Source organism: Tamandua tetradactyla, chromosome 2, assembly GCF_023851605.1.
Source record: "Tamandua tetradactyla isolate mTamTet1 chromosome 2, mTamTet1.pri, whole genome shotgun sequence".
In the NCBI taxonomy this organism is placed as follows: Eukaryota; Metazoa; Chordata; class Mammalia; order Pilosa; family Myrmecophagidae; genus Tamandua; species Tamandua tetradactyla.
This window is the reverse complement of record NC_135328.1, coordinates 17,061,274-17,075,276: the sequence shown is the minus strand read 5'-3', so window position 1 is coordinate 17,075,276 and position 14,003 is coordinate 17,061,274. Positions and strand designations below refer to the sequence as shown.

Below are 14,003 nucleotides of genomic sequence, written 5' to 3'. Positions count from 1 at the left end.
GATTGAAATAATACAATGCATTTTCTCTGACCACAATGGATTGTGAGAGACCAATAACAAAGAGAAAACCGGAAAATTCATATATATGTGGAAATTAAACAATATATTCTTAAACAACTGTTCTAGTTTGCTAGCTGCCGGAATGCAACACACCAGAGATGGATTGGCTTTTAATAAAAGGGGATTTATTTTGTCGGTTCTTCAGAGGAAAGGCAGCTAACTTTCCACTGAGGTTCTTTCTTACGTGGAAGGCACAGGATGGGTTCTGCTGGTCTTCTCTCCAGGCCCCTGGGTTCTAACAACTTTCCCCGGGGTGATTTCTTTCTCCATCTCCAAGGGCCCAGGCTGAGCTGCAAGTGCTGAGATGAGGAATGCCAAGCTGCTAGGCTGTGCTATGTTGCGATCTCTCATTTAAGCACCAGCCAATTAAGTCAAACGTCACTCATTGCAGCAGACACGCCTCCTAGCCACTGCAGATGTAATTGGCAACAGATGAGGTTCACGTACCATTGGCTTATGTCCGCAGCAACAAGATTAGGTATGCTCACCTGGCCAAGTTGACAACTGAATCTAACTAACACAACAACCAATGGGTCAAAGAAGAAATCACAAGGGAAATTAGGAAATATCTTGAGGCATTTCATTGAGAATGAAAATGAAAACACAACATACCAAACTTAAGGGATGCAACAAAGGTAGTGCTTAGAGGAAAGTTTATAGCTCTCAATGCTTACATTAAAAAAGAAGAAAGATCTCAAATCAGAGTTCCAACTTCACTCCCAGAAAAAGAAGAGTAAACTGAATCCAAAGTTATTTTCTTAAGGTGTATAGTGTTTCTGTTTGGGGTGATGGAAAAGTTTTGGCCATGGAAGTGGTGATGACCGCACAACATTGTAAATATACTGGATGGCATTGAATGGTTAATTTAAGAATGGTTAAAATAGCAAATTTTATATTTTATATGTATATGTTGGTACAATAAAAATTGATTTAATAAACTAGGGAATCTAAGTATTAAAAAAGTAAATTCACACTCCCAAGTTGTTCAGAACAATGGTTTTCCAATAACTTAATCAAGTATCAGTGTTTAAATTCAAATTAATAAAAATTAAATAAAATTTCAAATTAAAAAAAAGAAAAAAGAGCTCAAATCCTAATCTCACACCTGGAGGAACTAGAAAAAAGAAGAGTAAAATAAATCCAAAGTTTGCAGAAAGAAGAAAATAATAAAGATTAGGGCAGAGATTAATGGAATAGATTATACTTCAAAAACAGTGGAATTAACAAAACCCAAAGTTTGTTCTTGAAAGGATCAATAAACTTGACATACTTTCATTAGACTAATGAGGAAAAAAAGAGAGGATGCAAATAACTGAAATCAGAAATGAAAGGAGGGATGTTACTATCAACCCCAAATAAATAAAGACTTGTAAGAGATTACCATGAAATTATATATTAACAAATTAAATAATGTGGATGAAATGGACAAATTTCTAGGAAGAATACTTAAACATACTCAAAGAAACAGATTTCAGTAGATCCACAACAAGCATATAGGGTGAATCAGTCATAAACAACCTCACAAGAAAGAAAATCCAGGACTAGATGTCTTCACTGGTGGATTTTACCAAGCATTCAGAGAATTAATACCAATTGTGCTCAGATTCCTCCAAATAATTGAAGGTAGGAAATACTTCCTAACTCATTCTTTAAAGCCAGTATCACATTAATGTCAAAACAGATAAAAAAAAATTTGCAGACCAACAAATCTTGTGAATATTAATGCAAAATCCTCAACAAAAAACTAGCAAATTGAATCTAACAGCTTATTAAAAGGATTATACATCATCACCAAGTGGAATTTATCCCGGGAGTGCAAGGGTGGTTCAAAATAATGTAATCAATGTAATATACCACGCAAATAGAACTGGACTAGGGGATGGGGGTGGCAAACAACATATGATCAATTCAATTGACACAGAAAAGGCATTTGACAAGGCCCAGCATGCTTTCTTGACAAAAATACTCAGAAAACCAGGAATAGAAGGGAACTTCCTCAACATAAAATCACATATGAAAAGCCCACAGGAAACATCATACTCAGCTGAGAAAGACTGAAAGCTTTCCCCATAAGATTAGGAGCAACACAAGGACACCTCCTTTCACCGCTGCTATTCAACATTGTACTGGAAGGTATAGTCACAGCAACGAGACAAGGAAATATCTACTTAAGTCCTTTGTCCATTTTTTAATTGCGTTGTCTCTTTTGTTATTGATCCATGCATGTGTGCATTGCCTTTATGGCTAACATCTAAGGAGGCTGAGCTTCTTTTCCCATTAGGGAAATGCACACTAAACCGCAATGAGGTACCACTTCACATCCACTAGAACTGCTATTATTTAAAAAAAAAGAAGAAAGGAAAATCACAAGTGCTGGTGAGGATGTGGAGAAAAAGGAATCCTAGTACATTTTTGGTGTGAATGTAAAATGGTGTAGCTACTGAGAAAAAGAGTTTGATGGATCCTCAAAATGTTAAACATAAAATTATCATATGAACTGGCAATTGCACTTCTAGGTATACACCCAATAGAATTGAAAGCAGGGAACTGAACAGATATTTGTGCACCAGGGTTCATAGGGATATTATCCACAATAGCCAAAAGGTAGAACCAACCCAAGTTCTCATCAAAAGATGAAAGGATAAACAAAATGTGTTATATACAATGGAATATTATTCATCCTTAAAAGGAGAGAAGTTCTGATATAGGCTCCATCATGGATGAAAGTTGAAGACATCATATTGAGTGAAATAAGATGGACACAAAAGGACAGCTGTTGTATGATTCCACTCATACGAAATAAATACAATATTTGTAAAGACAGAAAGTAGAGTACAGATTACCAGTGATGGGGGTGGGGGTGGGGAATGGGGAGCAATGCAGGATGGATCAGGTTCTCTGAGGTGATGGAAAAGTTTCCCTAAGGGTGGGCCACAGTGGCTCAGCAGGCAGAGTTCCTGCCTGCCACGCCGGAGGCCCGGGTTTGATTCCCAGTCCCTGCCCATGCAGAAAAAAAAAAAAGAGGAAAAGTTTCCATAAGAGATGTTGGTGACAATATTGTGAACGTGATTAATCCCACTGAATTGTATCTTGGGTGTGGTTGAGAGGGGAAATTCTATATTTTATATATGTTAAATTATTTAAAAGAAATAGAGAGAGAAGGAGAGGGAGAAGAGAGAATGGACATTTTGGGGACAACTGAAAAAACTGAAATGTAGACAATATGTTTTATATCAAGGTTAAATTTCTTGAACTTGATAATTATACTTAATGTGTTCCATAAGTGAGTAACTTTGTTCTTAGGATACATGGAAGTACTAAATGGTAAAGGAGCATGAGAAATAAAATCCTCAAATATTTACTCTTAAATATTTAGAGAGTAGATAAATAGTAGACAGATAGAAAGATATTACAAATGTGGCAAAAGATTAAAAGTTGGTAAATCTGAATATCTGGGTAGGGTATATATTGGAATTCTCTGCATTGTTTTTGTAATTTGTTTGCAACTTGCCTGTAAGTTTGAAATTATTTCAAAGTTAAAAATTAGAAAAAAAAACTTGGGATTTTCAGCCTATTGGGCAAAGTATGGGTCTTTTCAAAGGAAATTATCTGGATAATAGAATGGGCTACTTAAACCTCTTAGATTTTAGTCCTTTTGGTTTTTAGCCTAGCCCTAGAACAGAGGTTTATAAACAGCCTTACTTGCGGAGCAGTCTCAGGTGCCTCCAGAGAGAAGGGAAGGGGGAGGTTTGAAATCCTCGCCTAAGTCAAAAAAAATCACTTAGAATCAAGTTCACCCTAAAATCATACTTAAGCTCAAAAGTCAACAATTAGCTTCTTGTGTTTCTTTGTGCATTTAACTCACAGAACTTCAGCTGTAGGTGAGTGCACCTGCGTAGCACTGACCTTCTTGCCTCCTCTTCCCCCTTCAAACCAGATTTTTTTTCTTCATAGTCCCCAGAGAACGGGCTAAACGCTCTACCTTCTCCTCTCCCTCTTTTTTTATGTTTTTGGCAAGCATCTATTTTGAATTCATATGCAAGATGACACTCCATTATATCCTGCATTCTTTACTAGTCATATTTGATACTCGAGGTCAGGGAGATGCTACTGAGAAGTAGCAGAAAAGTTCGGTACTTTGATGCATGAATTAATAAAGTAAATTATAAGAGCTCCCACATCTTTATTTTTGAGCCATCAACATACAAAGAAACGTATATCCACCAACTTAGTATGCATGATGTTTTGGGTAGAGTTGAAATGATGTTGCATCTGTATTACCCACGAAGAAGGAGTTTCTAAGCAATCTAATAGCAATGACAAAAAGTCAGAAAGTACTGACCAATCTCTGAGAGCTCTAACCATGATTCTTGTAAATTCTGCTCTATGAACAATGGATATCCTATCCTCTCCAGATAAAAATAAATCATTCATACTGCTAAAGAATACTTTCAGGCAACACATCATTAGCTGGACTTAAGTTATATACAAGAAAAGCAGGCTTCATGCACTCTGCATGTTTGCATCTCTTCAAAGCATCCAGCTGTGCTTTGCCAAGGGGAAGTACTCAGTAAATGGTTATTGAATTTAGAATGTCCTTCTTCCCAATCGGCGAGGCTTAATATATTTCCAATTCAGAATGCCTATTAATTTTTCAGCACACAAAGCCTTTTTGGAAAAATCCATTTTGGAATGTGTGTAAGAGTTCGCAGTGAATACCATAAATGATTTAGTGAAAACTGTTAAACGAAGCATGCTTATTCAACACACCAGTAGCCATTGATAAAATGTGATTTAATTTAATCATTTAAATTTACATTGTTAATGTACAAGAGCATTTCTTTCAAACCACAGGTTATAACACACGCTAAAGAGCAATGCTGTTAGAGGAGCAGACGAACTTTGGAAACCTCTGCTGCCTGAAATAAAAGCAAGGTATTTCCCATTAACAGCTGGTGGATTCCTGATCTCTGCCCACAGAAGGCATGTTCACACTAAGAAAGCTCGTACACCGTGGGGAAGAATCACCTGCTTTTATACTCATCCTCTACTGAGCTATTGTGGTCATCCATTCTGTTATGAACTTGTGTTGTGGACATTAAGACGAAACAGAGAGTTGAACTAACAGATGACTTGGGAGGCTCTCACAGTTATAACTATAGAAGATGGAAGCCCATTGGCTTTTCAGCACTAGTATTTGGACCTATAATTAAAAAAAGTGTCTTCATTCCTTCCAACCAGTAGCTATTGCAGCTGATAAGTGTTTTCCTTAAATCTGATGGGTGTAAAAATGCAAAGTAACAGCATGTCTCTAGGGCTCTGTTTTTGTTTTGTTTTTCTTTTACAGACGGGACAAAACCAAGGATTAATTTTTCAAATATTAACGGTGCACAGGAGGACTACATATGCACAATATTTCTAATGTATTCAAATTCAATTTGAATTTGGCCTGAAGCTACCTGGCATGAAACGTTAGCTTTCCTGCTATTTAATAATGTTTATTATGTTTGCCTATAAGCTTGAAAATTAATGCGAAAGTACTACTATTTCATCCATGGTTATCTTCAGGTATAATGTAAATATTAGCAGTTATGTTTAAAAGCCTGTTTTTCTATAGATGCAGCAAGTTGAGTAGAAAGACTATGGAAAGGGGAATTAGGGTCTAGTCTTGATTGTGTTGCTAGCGTAACCCTGCACTGGGCCACAATTTTCTCCTCTATGAACTTGAGGTGGGGAGGACTGGTTGATAAGTCAAGCCCCTTCCAAGTCTAACATTCCAAGATCCTAACATTTCAAGATCCTATCATCTTGATATAAAAATAATAATCTTTCTTCAAAGCTCACACAAACATAATACATGATCAAATATCAGAATGACTCAAAAAAAAAAAAACATATATGATTTGCTATCTGGGTTATCCTTTGCAGCAATTAGGCAATTCATTTGGCATTTTTTGATTGTATAATTTAATGACAATATAAACAGCATAGTTTTGCTACCTTTTTCTTTAAAAAGACTAAAGCAAAAGTGATTTAAAGCTAACAAAAACTACTGTGACATCAGTTTGATGTTCAAAGTTTGTTTCTTAGCAAAATGACCAAAGATATTTTGACTTGATACAGAGTATATAATATAAAGATGTTAAGACCTAAAAATCTTCAAACATTATTTGAATTTAGCAAAACATAGGCAAAATTTCAATATCAAAGTGCTAAACAGTACTGCCTTAAAAGCCACTGCAAATGAACCATAAAATAACTGCACGGGAAGTGACATTTATTATACAAACGGTTAATAAAAAGACACATTATAAATATATATATGTAACCTGCTCTATTTTATAGATATATTTGTTTATTTTTTTTTCTAATTGGTGTATCCAAGTCACTGTGAACACCTCATTTAAGTACTCTGTAACAGCTTCCAGGAGCTGGTGGTCTGGCAATAAATACAGGCAAAGCTATTACAATTTAACGTGCATACAAATGCTTATACAAATAAGAACACTATGCAACAAATTATCTCGTAATAATATGGCATTAACAGTATAAACATAGAAAAGGGAGTGCGAACACGGAATGTTGAAACGCAGCCCACTAATCCTTCCAGTGCTCACATTCATACTATTTCTTGTTTAGTAAGACTTGCTTGCTCTCCAAAAGTGTCTCTTTAAGAAATTTTTAACAAAAGTTAAATCATATCTCTCTATATAAACCTTACTATCCCTGGTTACCCTGTATGATCCAGTTCTTGCTTCTTTGTGCTTCCTCCGCTAGGGATCAAATACTTGCCTGACCTCACCAGATGTTCCCACGGCATCTGAATGTGTCATTCATTCATTCATTCAGATGAATCATTTAGTTGCCACAACTAAAGTGAATTTAGGGAATTCAGGCAGGGTTGATCGACCACTACACCAAAACAGCTGTATGCAGCTGGATAGTCAGGTCAGGGATCTGGTTCCAACAAGAATGGCCAAAAACTCTTGGATGGACCATACCCTGGAAGGGTTTCTACAGGGCAGGTGGACAAAGCCTCTACTAGGAAAATTAGCATGTGTCATTCGCTAACCTGCCTTCTTTTAATTTCCATATAAAATAAAGGAGCGTTAATACACAAGACTTAGTAAGACAGCACTTTAAAAATTGCACTTGTATATGGAAGTGAACAGCCATTATCATTTTGCTCTGTCTGATTTATAGGTAATCCTCCATCTTTCATCATTTGTTAAAATAAAATATAGGAAGAAAGAAATTAAGAAAAGGGAATTTCTGTCTTGTTTGCACCACATATAGACCCTTGATACAGGAAGTGTATTCTAAAGAGATCAGTCTCAAACACATCCTACCCTGATGAACAACTCACGGCTGTTCTTTTTTAAATACAAAACAACTATAATCGTATTCCCCCAGAAAGACTTTTTAAACAGTTATATTATTCTCTTTTTTTTTTTCCTGCTGGGATAGCATCGTCCAAAAGTGCTTTGTTAGCAATTTCTTAGAAAAACTTTCATGAACTATACCCCATCCCACCCATCCTCGCCCCCCGCCCCAAGCCTAAATATAAAACACAATCCCAACACGATACTCTGCAAGTTTTCTGGCTTTAGGTTGTAAGGAAAAGTGCCAGAAAAAAAAAAGTCTTTGTTTTCTACAGGAGCTGCTGCTTCTCTTAAGGAAGGCCAGGAAATGGGAGGTGTCCAGACCCATCCCTTTGCTGCAGGGCAAGCAGGTGCTAGCAGGTGAGGCAGTGCCTGGGCTGGCCGCTCCTGCTCAGAAAGGCAGGGTGTCCAGGAAGAGCTTGTCGATGATGGAAGGTGGGGCTACCAAGTCTTCCAGCTTCAGGTAGAAGATGCGCTGGAGGCCCAGAGTGCAGATTTTGCGCAGCTCCCCCAGGGCCCCCAGGACCTTGGACTCGGTGGACTCCAAAGCCTGTCCCTTACTCTGGTGGTCTTTTAAGCTGCTTGTAATCCTGCTGCATAGCTCCTCCACTCTCTTTGGTTCTTTTAACCCATGTCGTTCTGCAGAGGGATGGACAAAAGGTCAAGTTTAGAAAGCAGTTACATCTTAAGAAAATTTGGGTCTCTAATGGTGGTCTGTTCTGACATTCAGGATGACATTTTATGACCTAACTGCTCTCCTTCTGAGAGGCAGTGCAGGGCCTTTGGTATCAAGCAATTCCAGGGTTTGAATCCCAGTCCTGCCTGCTATGAGCTGTGTGCGCATGGGGAAGTCTCTTAAATTCTGAGCCCCAGTGTCCTCTGAGACACCCACAGACACACCGAATGAATGACAACATGGTTATTGCTTTGCATACATTGTCCTACTTCAAGTCAGGCTAGTAGGCGACTCTTCTACCGAGGGATACAGAAACACATCCAGGTAAACGAATTAACGTTCCCATCTGCACAGACTCAATTGGAAGGGGCTGTAGGTTCCATTTGCTAAAACAAGGCCTACCCCACATGACCTAATTCAAAGTGTATTCTTGTGTTTTTATGATAACCAGCATCGAGAAGAACTCAGTTTTCCTTTAACTTGTGTTTTTCTCTATCCCCCTTGAAATACCTATTGACCTACAACAGGCAGTCCAGAAAACACACATGCCCTGCTGCTGTGGAAAAGGGGGATTCTAAGGACCAGAAGGATGTGGTGTATAATTTCCACCTTTTATCAAGATTTGAATACCAGTATTTTATATTTCACAAAACAATATATAAAATGATCCCCAGGTCAAGTGTTATGGTCACTTTTTATATAGAAGGTTAAATGAAATTCTAAAAGCTACGTAGTTGCTAAGCGATAGGGCTGGGATTTGAACCCAGGTCTTCTGAGTCTGAGTCTAGCCTCTTGCTCACTAGCAATGCCGCATTTTCCTATGATCAGACAGCAGCCTGCATGTCCAGTGTGAACCCCGTTGCCCTCCCTCAGCATTTAGGTATCAGAGCCTCTTTTCTAAGTGAAGAGCTTGGTCCCAGTTATCTCAGTCAACATTTTCATCTCCCAGTATAATTACATATAAATAATAATTCTTAAGAAATGAAGACATCCTTCTAATGGGAATCAGCGGTCAGTTTCTAACTACTCCTACACTTATTCTTTTAGTTGGAGATATTTTTGTAGAAAAGTTATTTGCTTAAAGCAAAAGCTAATCCAAAAAATGAAATGACTACCCAGACATTTTTTTCTCTTTTCTTGCTCTAAATCTAAAGAGGCCTGAGAACTGGGAAATCGGCATTCCCTCCCACCCTCCAGCTCAAATACTTGGGTATGATGTGGGCAAGTTCCTCCCTCTCCAGGGCTCATCTGTAAAGGGAGGAGGTTGAATTTAATGACCTCTAAGGTCCCTTCAAGCTCTGACATATTATAAGTATATTATGGTACAACCATGAGAACTACAAATAGCATCTTGCTGGGTCATGACTTGCAGGCATCTCATCTCAACACAACATGGAAAAGAGAAAAGGGCATTGCATGTGGAGTCAGCCAGACCTGAGTACTAGTTCTGGTTCTGTCACTTACTCGTGGGGTGATGTAAACTCTCTAAGGCTTAATGTCCTCATAGGAAAATGGGGGATTGCACAGAGTGGTTGATAGACAACAGTTTTCTTTTTTGATCCCCTTCTGCACCTCTTATATACTGGTCAATAAATTAAAATTTTAAAATACGGATTATATTAGAACCTACCTCACTTGGTTTCTGTGAGGCTCAACTAAGATGATAGTATAGAATCCTGTTCTGTACAATCAGCACCTGAGATAATGCTTGACCCAGGGCATGGAGCTGGAGCTGCAGGAGCGCACAAAAGGACCCCTAGGTTCCCAAGCTTTGCACGATTTTGCCGCCCCTAGGAAATTCTTAGCTAGGCATCCCAGGTACAACCCTGCCTCAACGTTTTAACTTTACTAAAACATCGTCCCTGGCTTTGTCCCAAATGAGCACCCCAGAGTGAACTTCAAGAGATAGCCTGCCTCCAGTCCTGTTCTGCCTGAGGTTTTTTTTTTCCTCTCCAAAATCCAAAAAGTAAGGCTGTAAGAGCTACAACTGTCCATAACCTCTGGTCCAGTAATTTTATCCTAAGGAAAATCTCAGCGGAAGAATAAAACTGTCTGCACAAACACATTTGGTGCAGTATATCTACCACAACAATAACAAAAAGAACAAAAACCTAGAAACAAGAGTCAAAGAAGAGGGGAACTGCTAAGTAAAAAATGGTACATCAGTATCAGGAGGGCCCTGTAGACAGCATAGACAGCAAAAAAGGACAAACACAAGGGCTAGAGGGCAAAACAGAAAAATATTAACATTAAATAAGGAGTAGAACACAAATTATATCTCAGCTGTGACTACATCTATGCAAAAAAATTCCTTCTGCATGTAGAAAAGGATGAAAGGAAACAGAAAAATGAAAATGTTTATAGGGTTGCTGGATAACATTTTTCCTTTTAAAAAATAACAGGTTAGTCTGTTTTACAATAAATAACATTAAAACTGAACAAGCTGGGGTTTGGGCCTTTGTGAAGCCCTCTAGTGTTTTTAGAATGAAAGGTACAATGTGGCTATAACAGGATCAAAGAGTCATCTTGTTGACACTAAATTCTATTAATACCGAGATAAATCAAATTAGGTTCATAACCGAGGAAAAGACTTTTCTCGGTTTTCCCACAATAAAATACCAGTGTGTGGATTTGAGCTTGCCCGGTCTCATGTCTTGCATAATATTCAAGATCCCACTTTTCATTATTAGGATAAAGAAACCAAGCCAGGTGTTGGCTGGCTTTCGGGAGGGGGTTGATTATGGAACCGGGTTACCAGATTTTCTCATGGCCAAACTCACAGAAGGTGCCGTGGAGTTTTCCCTGCTCTCCAACCAGTTGTGACTGCTCGATAACTATGGCAACCATTATTTATTCAGTGAATTCAAGTGGAGATCGATACCTCCTGCCAGCTGGATCAACCCTAGGCCTGGAATTCCTTGAGGAATTCAGAGATTCTCCTGTTAGAAGCCAAAGGCACCTCAGCCATTCTTTGTTGTTCTAAACTGCTCCTGATTTGTGGCTTCTCGACTTTTTCAAAAACGCTGTAATAAAATTCAGTCTACGTGCAAACTACCGCCAGCAGCCAGGAAGATTTTTAAATCACAAGGGAGTCAGTCACTAACTGTCTGAGACCTCCCTAAAAATTGGAAATTCCTTCAAACCTCAATCACTGGCTTTTTTTTGTTTGTTTAACGGATTACCCCTGCACCCCTTTTTCTTCTTCTGGCTTGGTGAAAATGGCTGCAGAGCTGACATATAGGGCTTACGTTCTGGGGGAAACTGGACATTTGGACTTCCCCCTTCCTAGATAATTATACATAGTAGCTATGAGCGTAACATCTTTCCCCAAATAGCAAACAAAAGAAGCTTCTCAGGATTTGTTGCATTTTGACCTATGTAAATTTTATTCTACACTACGGTATTTTAACTCAGGTATTCTGTACTGAAAACTTTAAAATAGGGCCACGGTGGGTGAGCAGGCAGGGTTCCCGCCTGTCATACCAGAGACCTGGGTTTGGTTCCTGGTGCCTGCCCATGCAAAAACAAACAAACAGACAAACAAAAAACTTTAGAATATAACTCATGGAAATAGCTAAGTAATGACTGGGTCACCATCATAGTATATATGAATTGGAAGGGACATAAGTCATTGAGTCCAACTTCCACCTAAGACAAGAATCTCCACTCTAAGACACCCTGGAGTACCCAGCCCCAGCTGGATTGGGTGTTCACGATTTCACACTAAAAATGAAAATATATGTATTAGCACTTCTTATTACACTCTTTTGCTTAGATGATTTTATTTCACTCTCATAGCAACCCTGTGAATTGGGCAGGACAAAGATTATCCTTATTTAATGGATAAGATGCCTAAGGCTAAGGCTGAGAGAGTTAAATGACTTGTACAAGGTCAAAAATAGCAACTGGCTAATTTCCATCACTCAAGTTCTGAGATATTTCTTTTACACCAGGCTGCCTTTCATCTTTGAACACTTCTAATTGTTAGAAAGCTCCCTGCTATCCTGAGATGAACTCACCCTCCCTGTAACTCCCTCCTCCTTTCTGTGCACCCAATTCATTCATTTGTTAACACTTCCAATAAATATTGAGCACCTGTTCTGTGCTAAGTAGTGTTACAGCCCATTGGGGTCTAAGCAGTGAACAAAACAAGACACCTAACCTGTGCCTGGTGTCATATCTGTTTGGTTCCTATGCATTTTAGCTAGCCATGTCCTAGAAATCTCTGCCGAGAGAGAGGCAGCGAGGAAGAGGGAGAAAGAGAAAGAGAGAGGGACAGATAGAAACAGACATAGTGAGTGAAATAGAGCCATTTACATCTGTATTTCATCATGCTTTTCTCTTAGTTAAGATCTACTTGCCCAGGGCAGGCCACAGTGGCTAAGCAGGTAGAGTTCTCGCCTGCCATGCTTGCCATGCCAGAGACCCGGGTTTGATTCCCAGTACCATGTAAAAAAAAAAAAAAAACATTCTTCAAAGATCCACTTGCCGTAAAGATCTCAGGTCAAATACCATTTCATTAGGGAAGCGTCCCTTTCTAGCCCCAATTCTAGATCACATTCTCCTCTGGCACTCTATTGTTTCCCTTTGAGGGATATAACAGAGTTTAAAATCATAAATTCATGTGACTCTTGCCTGCCTCCTCCATGCCCATGGAGAGTGGACTGTACCAGCTCACCACTGGGTCTCCAGCTCCAAGCCCAGCCCATAGCAACACCTGATAAATATCTGCTAAATGAATAAATGCATACACGAATGGAGGCTCAAGGACCTGTGTAAAATCATTAACAAAATACTAGACGTGCAGAATGCTCAGAATAGATGCACAATTGGGAATCATTAAAAAGCAAACACAGTAACAAACTTTATAAACTCTAAGGTAAGTCACAAAACCTGAAAAAATTCAATGAAATAAGACATTTTAATGCCTTTTCCCAAATAACACCTATATTTTCATGCACCTTAATTCTACGGTGCAAAAATGAAATATTTCCAAATCCTGTCTGAATCCTGTCTTGGTTTGGACCTGGAAGCCCTGGATTACCCAACAAAACACCTAAGTTATGGTTTCACCTCTATCGTCAACTCCCTGTGAGGCCTCAGACAAGCCACTCTCCCTCTTTAGGCTTCCGTTTGCTCATCAATAAGACAAGGAGAGTTAACTAGGTGAGGCTTGCATTGCCTGGACCTGTCTCTCCTCCATTGCAAAATCTCTCTGCCTTTATCCTCTTCTCCCCTCTTACTTCCAGTTAAAGCTCTCTCTCTGTGGGATCTCTTTCCTACTTGCTTTTGTTTGAAACTCTCTTCGCTGCTTCTTCAGTTTGTCATTTTCTCCTAGCTGCTTCCTCCTGTCCATTCACTATTCGCATTTCCCTTGGTCTAAAAATTAAAAGTAAACACTTCTCTTTGACCCTCGTTCCCCCTTGATATTTGTTCTCTTCCATCTTTTTCCTTAAAAGCCAAATTCCTGAAAAGAGTTTTCAATCTTTTCTGCCTTTACACCCTCAAATCCGACATCCTTGAACAAACTATAGTCTGGTTTTAACTCCAGGAAGCTGCTCTCTCAAAGGCCGCCACCGCCTGTCTCCAACCAATAGACTTACCCAGTGGGATCTTCCAAGGTTCATCCCACTTCACTTTCTAGTAGCATCTGGATGATGCCACGGATGACCCACTTCCTTCTTAAAATTGTCAAACTCTGCCACAATGGGATCTTGTTCCCCTTACCACACAGAAGATGGCTCTTTCTCCTGCTGCCACCATTCAACAGATACCCTCCAGTGCTCTACCATCCATGTCCTCTCTCTACTCTTCCTCAGCCATCTCCTCTTCTTACATGGAGTCAAACTTACCTCGACATGGATGTCTTCAGAATCTACAACTAT

At 39.0% G+C, this 14,003-nt stretch overlaps 1 protein-coding gene across 2 annotated transcripts in view; it reads right to left on the bottom strand.

The window, feature by feature from the left end:
* Positions 1–4,835: 4,835 nt before the first annotated feature.
* Positions 4,836–14,003, bottom strand: part of NR4A3 (nuclear receptor subfamily 4 group A member 3) — a 38,780-nt gene continuing 29,612 nt past the window's right edge. For both annotated transcript variants that reach the window (XM_077140222.1, XM_077140225.1), the window contains exon 8: positions 4,836–8,081. In XM_077140222.1, the coding sequence (XP_076996337.1) occupies positions 7,834–8,081 (248 nt within the window). In that variant the 3' untranslated portion in view covers positions 4,836–7,833. The remainder of the gene's footprint in view (positions 8,082–14,003) is intronic.